Source organism: Salmo salar, chromosome 01, assembly GCF_965601325.2.
Source record: "Salmo salar chromosome 01, fSalSal1, whole genome shotgun sequence".
Classification (NCBI taxonomy): Eukaryota; Metazoa; Chordata; class Actinopteri; order Salmoniformes; family Salmonidae; genus Salmo; species Salmo salar.
The window spans coordinates 70,021,879-70,035,913 of record NC_138291.1 but is presented as its reverse complement, the minus strand read 5'-3'; the positions used below and the strand labels follow the sequence as shown (position 1 = coordinate 70,035,913).

Below are 14,035 nucleotides of genomic sequence, written 5' to 3'. Positions count from 1 at the left end.
CATCCCCCATAATGCTACACCATCACTAGTTGGCAGCTCAGCTAGCCGTCTGCATCACAGAAAGAAAGGCATGCTAGCTAGCAACACTGAAAGCACTCTGTAACTATATTAATAACAACAATAAAACTCTGAAAGTTACGTGTTTCGATAGTCTCACATCCCCTTATAACAATATCTACAGCATTAACCTTGGGACGTTTTATTTATTTCACGTTACGGACTTCTACAAAGGAGTAATCTGCAACCCGTACCTTTCTCTCTCAGTGTTTTCTCAGACTGAGGAGAGCGGGAGCTATGGGTAGTACCAGGGTGTTAGTAGGTGACGTAAGCACCCAGATAAAATAAAATAAATTTAATGAAACAAAACCTGAAGAAATTAACATCATTCAGCTACTGTAGCTGCCTACCTAACATCAACAGGCATCACCAGTAGCGCAACAATTAAAATTAGAAACCAAAAGTAAAGTTCCTGGCGATCATAGCGATCTGACTCCCCCCTTCTGTCTGAACTTGGAATATTCCTGTTCGCGGGCTTTGGCCACTGACCCTCAACCTGATTGTTCTGTTCTGCGTTGTGTACTATTCTAATAATTTGAAGTTTGCTGGAATAACCATTTTAACTCTACTACACAACCTTGGTTACTTGACGTTCACATTATAAGTCCACCCCTCCACCCTGACCAACCACCCTACCTTCGATTTTGCCTTAAGCAACAATGTCATATGTAACCATATCAAATGTAACCTATCATATTCATTTGAGTGTACCGGATGTACGTTCACTATGTTATGTCAAGTCTATGAGACCAGGCTTTATCACCATCAGGTTCCAGCGGCCACACGCGCTCCGTGCAAATTGATGTTAGGCTACTTGCCAACAAGTAACCGGTTCTGACTGGACCAGACGCAATATTAACAATGTTCCCGGTAAATATTGCTCAGACTTCACACTCAGGGATCACTGGCAAAATAACTTCCTTCTGCGCTAACTCCGGAGGATCCCTTTACTTGTCGTTTAGACTGTGTCTATTATGTATAGATTAAAGTGCATATATAAAACTTGTATTCACTGTAAAGAGAAAAGAAACAGCTATTTTTCATTTGCGATAACAAATAATTTCTCCGTTTAGTTTTTACAAATTCAAAGATGTTTTTACACTATTTGTGAAGAAACATTCAATCTGATTTGACTTGAAATACTTTGAAGCGCTTTCTGATCATCACAGGTAGGCTAATTACAAATGTTAACTTGTATAATTGATAGGCTAATCGATAGCCTATGCATGCAGTTGAAGAACATGTCCCCCACCCCACCTATGTCCACTATTATCACGATGCATACAATGTAGTCTATCATTATTCAATTGATGGGCCTATTATCAAAAAGAAGAAAACGTATCCGTATTCAGTTGCGTATAGTCTGTGGCAGTGTGTACTGTACGCTCTCTAGCTCCACACAGTCGCACATGATGAAGATGAAGCAGAGTTTCCTCAACGTTGGTAGCACACAAATCCGGACCAGCAAAAACAGCTTTGAACCGGTTTGGTCTCCGGCAACAAAGCTATAGGCTATAAAACGAATACTGTGCGCGTAGCTAATGCTGCTGGGGGACCCGGGTCTGCCTCACCGGACCTCAGATATAGCCTAGCGGGCGCTCGGCATCAGCCTGTGTTGTCGTATATATTTTTTTCGATTTCGATTCAATACATAGTTATTATCGGGATACCAACCATCCTTCATGGCAACTCCCTGTAGGCAAACGCGCACGTATCCTGCAGTTGCATGTTGTGCTTGTGGCTGTTATTTTTTTTATGTTGTTGAGGTAAGTCGCATGTATTTCCTTATGTTAATAAAATAACAATCGTCTACTATAGCACAACATTATAACATAGTAGGGCTATGGCTAAATACAGCGTCATATATGTTGTAGGCTATGTAATGGGTGATTAAGTGCCAACGAATATCTCGTAAATGCAAGCAAAAAACATTGTTTAATAAAGAAAATATCTAGCTATGTGTAGTTGGCACAGTGTTCCACCATATAATGATGTTTATTGAAAATTGATAGATGCGCAACTTTTGTCGCGCTCCTTGTTTTTAAAAACAGGAAGAGAGAGAGAGAGGATGCTGCAGTAGTGCACCGACAGCTCAATTTGTTCTCTGGAACAAATTATTCATCAAAGATAAAAACATGTTTCCGTCAGCACAGGAAACAGGGTGCGCCTCTAAAAGTTCAGTTTTTCGTGCCAGAACTTAGACAAAGGGCAGGTTAATTAAAGTAGGCAGTCCAGACACCAAACTCCCCTCCTTCAAGGTGTGGTCTGCGAGGGCACAAAACAGGCAGCGCAGGATGGGAAGGTTGCACTCTGTTTAGGAAGTACAGTAAAACAGGTGACCTGCCTTGTAGACCAGGCAAGAGCAGCATCAACATCAAGACATGAGTGTGCGTTTGGCATGTATCTACTACTTTAGAACTCAACTTATGACATGTATCTCTTCCTTGATCATGATCCCTGTTTCCAAACTTGCATGTGATTTATTTTGTCTGTATTCTCGTGCATTTGGTCAATTGCTTGTCTATTGCGCTTGTTTTTAAAACTTTTTGCTCTTTTTCTGTTTTCCCCAGGAACCCTCCCTGTTGAAGTTGTAAGATCCAAGCAGACAGCATGAGTCCTCATACCTCAAAGAAAGCGCTGGATGGAGGTTGGGGATGGGTGATCATTGTGGCCTGCTTCATGGCCCAGTTCCTGGCCTACGGCTCCCCCCAGTCGGTGGGCGTCCTGTACCCAGAGTGGCTCCACGCCTTCCAGGAGGGGAAAGGCATGACGGCATGGGTTGGCTCCTTGGTCTCTGGAGTGGGACTCATAGCCAGTGAGTATTCTCCGAACACCTTTGTTTAGATACTGTATAGGTATAGGCTAATGCTCTCATCCAAAGACAGAGCTCACTGTGCTTTACTGCAGAATTCTGTATTTTATAAAATGTAGATTTTTTTAACATTCATTTATTCAACTCAGCATCTGAACATCTGTTTAAGAATTCCATATTGATTTACTTGGCATGGCTATGAATTGATATGCTTAGCAGCATGTCAGTGGTTAGACCTGAATTTACTTATCTATGCACTTTACAGTTGCAGCTACATTGTCTCCTTTAGAGTCTCACCTAGTATGCACCTGTTGCATAATTAATGATGTCACTGATACAGAACCAGACAAAAGAATGGTCCAATGTCTCCATAAACACATACAGTGATGTGGCATTATGGGTAAAGTAACAGACCAGTTTTTATCTAACCAAGTTATCTTGTTTGGAGGGCAGAGTGGCACATACGATGGGAAAATAAGTATTTTACCTGGTACATATCAACAGTTGTGAAAGTGCAGTGCTGACTTGTTCTAAGTAGATGAAGAAAACTGCAATATTGGTGGCACTTTGGTGCGCTTAGTTGAGGTTATTGGTTGATAAGTAATTTACATTTATATCATTTAGCAGACGCTCTTATCCAGAGCGACTTAGGAACTAAGGGCACAGTCAGATTTTTCCCCTCACCGACTAAGGGATTCGAACCAGCGACCTATCGTTTAGTGGCCCAACGCTCTTGAACGCTAGGCTACCTGCCGCCCCACAGTCAGCCCTGTCATACCTGCAGAAGGAGCCCTTAAGTAGCTGTGACCATACAGAGAGTGTGTGTGGGAAAGAGAAAATGATAATAGGAAATATACATTTACATTTACGTCATTTAGCAGACGCTCTTATCCAGAGCGACTTACAAAGCTTTCAACAGTTTCATTCATTTGGAATGACCAGGGGACACAGGAGGACAGTTCACTGCATGTCTGCAAGCTGTATTCATAGATCAGAGAGATCACGGTCTTGGTTTACATTTACCGCCAGGCTAAGCCTCCCTTCACTTTGTCGCCTTTCCAGAGGTCAGTGAAATGTCATGACTAGACAGATTGCTCCCAGTACACGTGTGGGAATTGGCAGCTGGGCTATGCAGCCTTATACCGTGGGCTGTTTTAACTGGTGGTGAAACGGAAAGGAGGTGGAGACAGGGTTCAACAAGACGTGATTGGCTATTCTTTACGCACACCCTTGGGTTGTCAGTGGTCTGATTAGTAATTCAATATGTCTCCGCACAACAAGTGACGTGCATAATAAGGACGGTCACATTTAAGACTCAGGTTATCACCACCATCTGTCTCCTCTATCCAAAGTTTGACTGATTCACTGTACTAAAACAAAATAGTCAATTCAATGTGCATCAGACACACAAGGACCTATACATACAGTGCAGTGTATAGCTTTGGAAACTAAATGGATTGGGCTGCATTTGACTTGGCACAATGCTAGGAAATCATAGCAGTCTTTAATGAGTTGGCAGCAGATTACGGGTTAGTGAGGTGATACCGTCTCAGGCCCGACGCCAGGATAAAGTGACTAAGGGGGCAGTTGAAATCGGTGAGAGGGCAAAACATTTTTATATTGAATTCTGCCTGTATCGAGCTATACTACAAACAAAGTTTGAATGCCGAGACTCAGACCATTGATTGAGTGCTTTTGAAGTGACAGGCTACAGATTTCGTGCCAACTTATCTCTGCCAAGTACCCCTGACTGCAGTGTGCAGTTCTGGGCTGGGCTCAATGTGGGCAGAGTCAAACATTTGACCCCACCCACCTGTTTCTTTGTTGTTGTTGTCCATCTGAGGGTTGACAGTCACACACTGAATACAAACACGTTTGTGCAAGGCACACGTTAAATACAAACGCATTTCATTTTTGAAGATCGTAAGAAATATTATATAAGGTGGTACCAGAACATGTTGTAACACTTTTTGCTTGATGCTATGAGACAAGCCACTGATATTGTTGCAGTGAACAGACTTGTAATGTCATGTAATGTTAAAATTGTTGATAAATGTTATATTATTTCAATGTGTATATACACACAGTTACTACCTATCCTTATTTATAATGCGATTTACTTTCCTCATTAGAATGGAGACAGACTATACCATATAGACAAGCTGAATGTGCTTTGCACATTAAGTTATACCAGCTCCAGTAAAGAGATCAGAGACTCGGGTGACTTCTATGTCATCTTTACTAAACACAATTAACAATTGAAACAATTAACACAGCAGACAAAAACAAGGTTTGACCACTCCTCAAAAATGGCTTCACTCCTGCTCCTCAAGAGGCAAAGACAGTCATTTTCTTGTTGTCAACTGCCTCCACATAGAACATCTCATAATCTCTCTGTAACATGAATGGTTCCTTGAGGAGAATATTTTCCTCTTCATCCAGGCCATCATACAACTGTAGTTCTTTAAGCGGTCTTCCCAGTCCATCCCAATTACACCAGGGAAGGAAACAGTGCCTTTAAACGTTTGGCGTTCTCACCACCTTGCTGCCTCTAGGGTGTCCCTTAGAAGAACATCTGATTCATTGAAGAATAAATATTAATATTGGGCGATCAAGACAAAATTACACCCCACTTTCATGCAAACAAAAGCCACTATTACTAAAGGGGTTTTCAGTGTTATCTATAACTACTCAACAAGTCATCACAACTGTTATATCTTGCCATGCATCAAGCCTTCAGCATCACACACAGTAGACTACATACCCAGTTCACAACTCCCAGTGCATTTTGTTTTCAGTATCGTCTAGAAAGAAAAACAGATTGTGGTCATTAAGTAATGTAAGGGAACCTCTAGGGATGTCTGTACAAGAATGCACCTTACTTTAGCTAATAGCCTATACAGTACCTGATCCTGCAGAGCGGGATGCTGATGTGACATGCTGTGACTTCTTGGGGGGGTGCGCGTCTTCAACATCATCCTGAAATATTGGAGGGGGGGGGGGGGGTGTTTAAGTCTTTAAACATTGGTTTAAGATTATACCACTCATCATATGACACCTACCTGTGGTGCGTTTTGTTTTTGCAGCCTTTTTTCATCTTTCAACCTCTCTTCTTCAGACCTGAATGACACATTCAATATATTCAGGTCAGCCTGGCTATAGTGAAACAAGTGACTTTAAGGATGCTAATGAAACGTTTTTATAATGTTCAAGACTTACGGCATTGGAAAGTTCTGCAGGAGAACTAGGCACCACCAACATTTTTAAATCTACCAATGATCAACAACCAACTTGACAGAGCTTGAACAATGAAAAAAATAATGTGCAAATATTGTAAAATCCAGGTGTGCAAAGCTCTTAGAGACTTACCCAGAAAGTCACAGCTGTAATCGCTGCCAAATGTGATTCGAAACATGTATTGACTCTTATCTAATCAAGATATTAGTTATTTTTTTATTACACTTTTATTTTTTTTTACATTTCTTCCACTTTGACATTTGAGTATTTTGTGTAGATCGTTGAAAAAAATGACAAATATTTTAATCCTACTTTGTAAAACAACAAAATGTGGAAAAAGTAAGGGGGCGTGAATACTTTCTGAAGGCACTGTAAGATATATTTCTGTAACTCGGTGTGCTTTTAAATTCGATATGGTGTGAGGATGATGACGAACGAGCATCACAGGCTGTCCTTTTGCCTGACCCTTTACCTCTGCTGAGGTGTCTAATAATTAGCTAGTGCCGCTTTCAGGCTTAAGGGGACCACGTTGTAAACATATGAGGAGAACGAATAGGGTCCCAAGCCTAGCCAACAACATGCCTATGATAGAGACTTAGGAACAGAGACGAACACTGTCCTATATAGGGAGTGATAAGGTCAAAATAATATCAGGGCAGAAAAGGGGACCATGTCACATGGTTAAAGTTGATACATCACGTTTTCCTGCCATGAAATAGTCCAACATGTACGGTACACCTTGACCGGTATCACTTTCCTTTTTGCTGCTTTTGTATTGTTTAGGAAAGCCATCTTTTGCTAACACCACATGCATCCTGAATGCACCATATTAATTCCATCATGCGTCTTTTTTTTGTGTCGTCATCTCATTTTTGCTACTCCCTAACTCACTGAGTCTATTCAACAATGTACCCTCAACTCTCCCACACACACACACTGAATTCACACTTCCTCTCTGCCCTATTTTCTCCCCTAGGTCCTGTCTGCAGTGCCTGTGTGGATAACTTTGGGGCGCGCCCTGTGACTATCTTCAGTGGGGTCATGGTGGCAGGGGGCCTGATGCTCAGTGCCTTCGCCCCAAACGTCCAGTTCCTCATCTTCTCTTACGGGATTGTCGTCGGTAAGTGAGAAGCTCGTAAATGGTCTTTTTTCTGCTGAAGCAAGTCTGCGGTTTGTGTGATCCACTATTAGATATAGGATTAGCCTTGCAAGTGTGAGAACAATTATAGGAAGTTGCTTGTTTACTCTGTGGTTTTGTTGGAAGTGAATTGTGTTTTTAACTCATCATTACATAAAAATATTACACAGTTAAGCAATAACACAAGTCAATGATAGATAAGACACATAAGAATTGAATAGGTTAATGTCTATGCTCCAGCACACATGCACTGTGAGGGTATATGTAGAATGTATTCAGAGATATAAAAATAGGGTAGAGTCGGATTTGCCATGTGACTGATGCCTCCCCCAAACAGTTTGAATGCACCCATCGTAGCTCATTATCTAACACCCAGTGACAGCTGTGCCATGCTAAGGGGGAAAGAGACCAATAGACGGCCACTGCCTGTGGCATTGGCCTGAGAGAGAGGCCATGCATATTTGAAGAAAGGTGTCTATTTTTAGACCATCCCTTAAACGTGACACATGTATGGCTCAGTACTCTCTCATCACTTTTCTGCCCAGTCATCCTTTGCTGATGAAATTACTGTTGGGGTGATTTTACACTAAACAAAAGTAATTTGTATGGTTAATATGTAACATATTTATCACATAACAGATTTTAAACATGGTGAATTTACTGTATGTTATTACATGACTAAGATGGCCTTACACAAGTCCCACAGTTTCACATTAATGTACACAGTTTACTGTGCAAGGCTTTGCTCAGAACATTAAATGTCTTCTTCAACATGGTAAAAATAAGGTACTGTAGCTACATGCTCCTCTAAAATGTGCTAATGAAAATACCTCTGTTGTTTTTGTTGTCCACAGGTCTTGGCTGCGGTCTTGTCTATGCTGCCACATTGACCATCACCTGTCAGTACTTTGACAAGAGACGTGGCCTCGCCCTCGGCATAGTCACCACAGGTACTTCAGCCCCCCTCTTCGCTCACTGGGTTCACACCAAGTCTCCATGCTCAGTTCTTTCATGTTTCAGAAGCTGGAAGTCTTGGAATGCCAAGGTAAACATTCTAGTCTAGAAACACTGTAGCCTTGTGATTAGGGAAGTGGACTGGTGACAAGAAGAACACTGGTAATACAACACAGTTCTGGGGCATTCTGTGTTTGTCCCCTTGAGGGAGGGTAGCTTTAGGCAATGATGTTCCACTAAGCAAGGCTTTTATTAAATGAATATTAATGAATGTCTAAGGGCTTATTCTTGGAATGTCAACACTAAATCGTTCCCTTCTCATTTAGGCACAAGTGTGGGAGGGTTCCTCTATGCCACGACTCAGAATGAGCTGATTGTTCTCTTTGGCCTGGAAGGCTGTCTGCTGATCATCGGGGCCTTGGCCCTCAACCTCATGGCCTGTGCCGGCTTCATGAGGCCCCTGAACATGCCTGGCTACTACCTCAAACAGAAGGCTGCTCTGGAGCGCACAAAGGAGCAGCTCTTCAAGAAACCGCCTGCTGACGACCTCAAGACCACACCGGGCACTGGCGAGAAAAACCTGGCGGTCAAGGATCACCTGATCACCATCGACGCCAAAGACATCACCACACCTGACAACAAAGGGGAGTTCATGGCAGGTTTAGCCATTGTGAAAATTATCAAGAAGAAGCGTCAGGCTTACTCAAAGTACATGCACTCCACGGCTGACTTCCTGCATGACAGAAACTTCATGGCCCTCTGCATAGCTATATTCCTGTTCAGCCTAGGAGCCTTCCCTCCGGTCCTCTTCATGGAGGACGTGGCCCAGAGTGAGGGCCTCATCGACGAGGTCAGAATCATCCCCCTGGTCTCTATTGTAGCCATCACTACCGGTGTGGGCAAGCTGACCCTGGGCATGCTAGCAGACATAAGGTGGATCAACAGTGTGTTCCTGTACGCCTTCACCCTGCTGGGGACCGGGACGGCCCTTCTCCTCATCCCCATCTCCAAGAGCTACGTAGGCCTGCAGGTCCTCTCAGCTGTGGTGGGCTTCTTCTCTGGGAACTGGTCCCTAACGTCATACATCACTACCAAGATCGTGGGCCTGGACAAACTGACCCAAGCCCATGGGATCCTCATGTTCTTTGGTGGATTTGGGATCATGCTTGGGCCCCCTGTTGTTGGTAAGAAAGATCCCACTTCTGACACCATTGGTCAACATTGCTGAGTGTGTGTGGTCCACATTTACAGTTGTTAGGTTAGAGCTTGTACAGGTTCATATTCATGCTTTTACAGAAAATATGTCCATATGTCAAAACATTTTTACAGATGATGTAATCTTAATGTGTGAGTGAGAATGTGGAACTCAGGATGTTGGCCATTAGCTAGTCTTTTGCTGACTCATATTGTCGAGAGATTTTGCTGAAATTGTTGTTTTTTTCCTCTCCTCTTCTTCCTGTTCCAGGGTGGTTCTTTGACTGGACCCAGTCCTATGACCTGGCCTTCTACTTCAGTGGAGGCTCTGTGCTCCTGGGTGGAGTCACACTCTTTCTGTGTGCTCTGCCCTGCTGGGACAAAAAGAAGGCTGACATCGACAGGCCCGACATTCAGTACGCCAGCAACTGTGACAAAGTTGCCTCTGTAGCCTGAACACTAACTTTCACATCGACCTTGCTCTCAGCGATTTTTGCTGATAAGCTCTATACCCTTCAAGAGGTTTCTTTTTCCCTGGTGCCAGATTTCACAGATGTGTACCTGAGAAGAGCTTTGAAGTAGGCCTTTTCTGTACATCTTTATTGTGTTTTTAAGACTTCTTACATTAAACTACAGAATTTTGAAAGATGCCTATGTTGAACATTTTAATAATGGCCTCATTTTAAGAGGCCTATTCAACAAAATTGTTTCTAAACAAATTAATACAATAGATTATGTTTACTTAGAATAAATGTTGTTTTTTACATTTCTGGATCTTTACTTGGGTCAAATGGAAAAGGCATTTTCTTCTGGTGACCCTGTGGAGAAATACAAACCAACAATGGCCTGTGAAGATGTTGGTTGAAAACACAAAAGGCTGTTCAAATATCTCAGCATATTGAAATGTATAACCATGTAAAATTTAAATTCAAAAGAATTTCCCAGGTATTTACTGGAAAAATACAGGGATTGGAAAAAAACGAGGGAATGCACTTTAATGTACTCTTTTCAATTCTAGCCGCACAAACTTTTTGTTTCTATCTTACCAAAGCACCAGGATGGTGGACGCCTGTCAACACATTATGCCTGATGAATACAAGTCTTGCTTTTTAAGTTCATTGGCATTGTACTGTATTTTACTTGTACTGTCCAAACTTTTTTTGTTTGAGTTAAGGAGGTACTAAACACCTCACTTTGTCTTAACCGAACTAAGAACTTGCTGAATAATATTCTGTGCAAATACCAGAGACTGTACAGGAATAAGGTCCAGTTCCTTAAACTAGTTTATTGGTTCTTTGTGGCATGACCCCTTTCCTGCATTTGTTCACCAGGCTGGTCCTATTCATAATGTTTTAATGTGTTTTTTGCGTCTGTGCATGTTTTTGTACATTTTTTTTTGTACTATATTTTGTACGTTTCTTCAACTCTTTCAATGTTTATAAGCAACTTTGTATACATTTATGCACTGAACCAGTCCCAGATATGCATTGTATGTAAAGATGTCATTCATTATTGCCATTATGATTTTGTTAACAAATATAATTGTAATACCTGCTTTGTTAGTCACTTGAAGATCCCATTTAAAAAGTTAAATAAACCACAACATATTTCAGTTTATATTCTTCCTCAAATCTAAGACTACTGGGATATTGTTTTATTCTTAGTCAAGCTTCTTTGTAAAAGTATTTACAGGGTTGAAATGAAATACAAAATATCTGCGATCCAAAAAGGTTAGAAACAGTAGAACTGTCACTTTATATGATGTTGATCCACTCTGTCTTATTCTTTTTTTAATGTCAGTGTTACAGTATTTATGTTTGCAATATTTCGCTCTTTCTATTTTGTTATTTTCAACAAAAAAGTTCCAATAAATGAAATTCAATATTGTGATTCTAGATGTTTTTTAATGCTTGTCTGACTAACATAAAATATGATTCACTGAAGACCTTTCTTCTTGACTTCAACACATGTGGCGAACATTTTGGTGGTATTTAGAGAGTGAGCACATATGTAAACTCTAGACATTCCTTGGAAAGTTTGACCTAATTCAGTCCTTTGGCAGTGCAACATCCTCCTAGGGATGGACCAAAATGTACAGAATGGTTGCCTGGAAGGAAATGGGGGAGGGACATGCTTTTATATTTCAGACAAGGGGAGGGTTTAGTCTTTTTTCAAATCTAGTCCGGGGGAGGGTCATGTAATTTGTAATGAATAAAATGTTTATAATTCTCAGTGTTTTAGAATTAGTTGCTTATTAGGCTATATATATTGAGGTGTGCCCAATGCCGCCCCCCATCTCTGATTCTCCGCTGGGAACGCAATATCATATGTGCCTATAGGATATTTAATGTGATCTCAATCAAATGATCCATACATAGCCTTGGCTGTATATAGGCTTTAAAGTGCGTGCTCCGAGTAGCACAGAGCAAAGTAATATTTCTTGCTGGGATGGTGTAAATACAACTAGGTTGCATTACACAGCAGTGGCTATTCCAACCCTGAGCCCCGGTCTGCTCTGTTCTGTTCTTGCTGATCAAAGAACATTTGTGTGTGCTGCCTAACCAATGGCTGTGCTGTGTAGACCTATGGCAGCAGTTCAGGAGGAGAGTCAACAGCTTCTTCCCAAAAATATTTTAGGCCTAGTAAAAAAAAACAGCACTATCTTGCTCATGGACTAGCCTATAGCCTGTGTACTATAGAGCCACAGTGGTGGTGTCATAATACCCATAAAACCTAGCGGTCAAACAGGAAAATGGTTCCAATCATTTTTCCACCATTCATTTTTCCCATAGGGAATTTAAGAAAACCTCAATAAGGGCTGTGTTTTGTGTAGACTTACCCTGGCATGATGTTTTGATAACCACGTAAATCTCTCTGGGACAAGGTGACCTTTATCAATATCTTCACCTGTATGGTAGAGAAACAATTGGAATCATTTCCTTGTTTGACCGCTAGGATTTATGGGTATTATAACTCATACTGTGGTACTCTATTCAGTTTGAGAAGGAGAGGCTTAGATGAAAAGGAGGACCTGAGGTCAACTGTAATAGCATGTTACTACTGTAATTGATTTTATTCAAAACAACATGTTTCTTGCCAATTATGCATTTCTCATAGTTAATGAATTTACAATAATCCAGATTCTACGTACTTACATTGTGGTGCTGAAACTTGAAGCAGCAGCTGCAGCCAATCAATCGGAAATGACAGCTCATGGTGCTGAAAGTAGGCAAATTTGAGTAGGCATAATTCATTTCAAGCTTCTTAATTTTAATTAGACTACAAACAAAGGTGCTTTTTGTTGGAGCCTATTTCTTCTTATTTAATACTTAAGAAATGGGTCTATATACCTGTTTGACGAGGCTGATATATCTGTCACGGTTGTCGTAGGATGAAGGAGCGAACCAAAGCGCAGCGTGTGTATCGTTCCACATTTTCTTTATTAAACTGTGAAACTATGCAATACATACAAATAAACAAAACACCGTGACGAAGCATTACAACATACACTTACTCAAAAAAACAATCTCCCACAAACCCAGGTGGGAAAAACAACTACTTAAGTATGATCTCCAATTAGAAACAACGATGACCAGCTGCCTCTAATTGGAGATCATCCCAAAAAATCACAACATAGAAATACAAAACTAGAACATAACAACATAGAAAATCTAAACTTGAAAAAAAAAACTGTATTAGAAAAAAAACCTGTCACGCCCTGGCCTACTCTACCATAGAAAATAACAGCTTTCTATGGTCAGGAAGTGACAATATCCATAGATTTGTCAGTCTATTCCTCCACCCACCATGCACTCTTTAAATAGCCTACCTCTGTGTCAGTGAGGGGCTGTTGAGTTAAAACAGGGACTCAAATTGAGGGTGTATGAGAAGGCATGCTATAGGCCTAACTTTTTTTAAAGAAAATGGCAAAAAGCAGAGGCCTACCCCTTGTTAGTTTTAGATTTTGAAGAAAATAAAACGATCCGATTATATAAAGTGATCTATAACAGCGCTTTGGTCTGCGATGCTTTATGCTAGTGTAACCGGTGTGTAACCGACACAAACAGTACAACGTTTCAGTTTAGGAGAAAACTGACTACAGTCTGACTGGGACAGAAAATGTAATGCATCCTCCGAAGAATCCCCATAGTTACAGTATGCCTACTTGTCACATGACAAACAAGTAAACATAGAAGTCTAATTAGCTAGCCAATGCCCACAGTGAAAGGTCTGATTTCGTCTGATGTTAGTGTAAAGCTATATTTCTTAAATGTATGTGCATATCGACACGCGCGGGTGATGGAAAACATATGTAACGTTAATTGAAGAGGCCTTCCAAGAAGAAAAACTATGTGTAGAAATGGAGTGTTGCTGTTTGCTGACTTGATGGGAGTAAGCGCCTCGATATCTCTTCGTGTACAGTTTAGTAATGTACAGTGCAATTCTACAGCGCAATTCAGTATTGAATATAGCTTGTTAGTGAATGAACGACAGGCAAGCAAAAACTGAATTTTCAGTGCATGCATCACCCGAACAGCATCAGCTGTTGCACATTGCAGGAAATATAGTAAAGTTTGTGAAATTTTCACAATTTTCCCATTGAGCAGACAGCAGTAACCCAGAGAGATTATGCTTCTTTGGGC

At 41.1% G+C, this 14,035-nt stretch overlaps 1 protein-coding gene across 4 annotated transcripts; it reads left to right on the top strand.

Moving 5' to 3' along the window:
• Positions 1 to 833: 833 nt before the first annotated feature.
• mot9 (Monocarboxylate transporter 9) lies at positions 834 to 11,282 on the top strand. Of its 4 annotated transcripts, none has more exons than XM_014201312.3 (6): positions 834 to 927; positions 2,628 to 2,872; positions 7,083 to 7,226; positions 8,099 to 8,194; positions 8,525 to 9,382; positions 9,664 to 11,282. In XM_014201312.3, exons 2-6 carry the CDS (start codon positions 2,668 to 2,670, stop codon positions 9,846 to 9,848), a joined length of 1,488 nt encoding a protein of 495 aa, XP_014056787.1. In that variant the 5' UTR covers positions 834 to 927; positions 2,628 to 2,667; the 3' UTR covers positions 9,849 to 11,282. The 4 variants fall into 4 exon arrangements, with proteins under 4 accessions (XP_014056787.1, XP_014056779.1, XP_014056769.1 ...); XM_014201304.3 differs by lacking the exon at positions 834 to 927 and adding an exon at positions 935 to 1,226; XM_014201294.3 differs by lacking the exon at positions 834 to 927 and adding an exon at positions 1,235 to 1,823.
• The last annotated feature ends 2,753 nt before the right edge of the window (positions 11,283 to 14,035 follow it).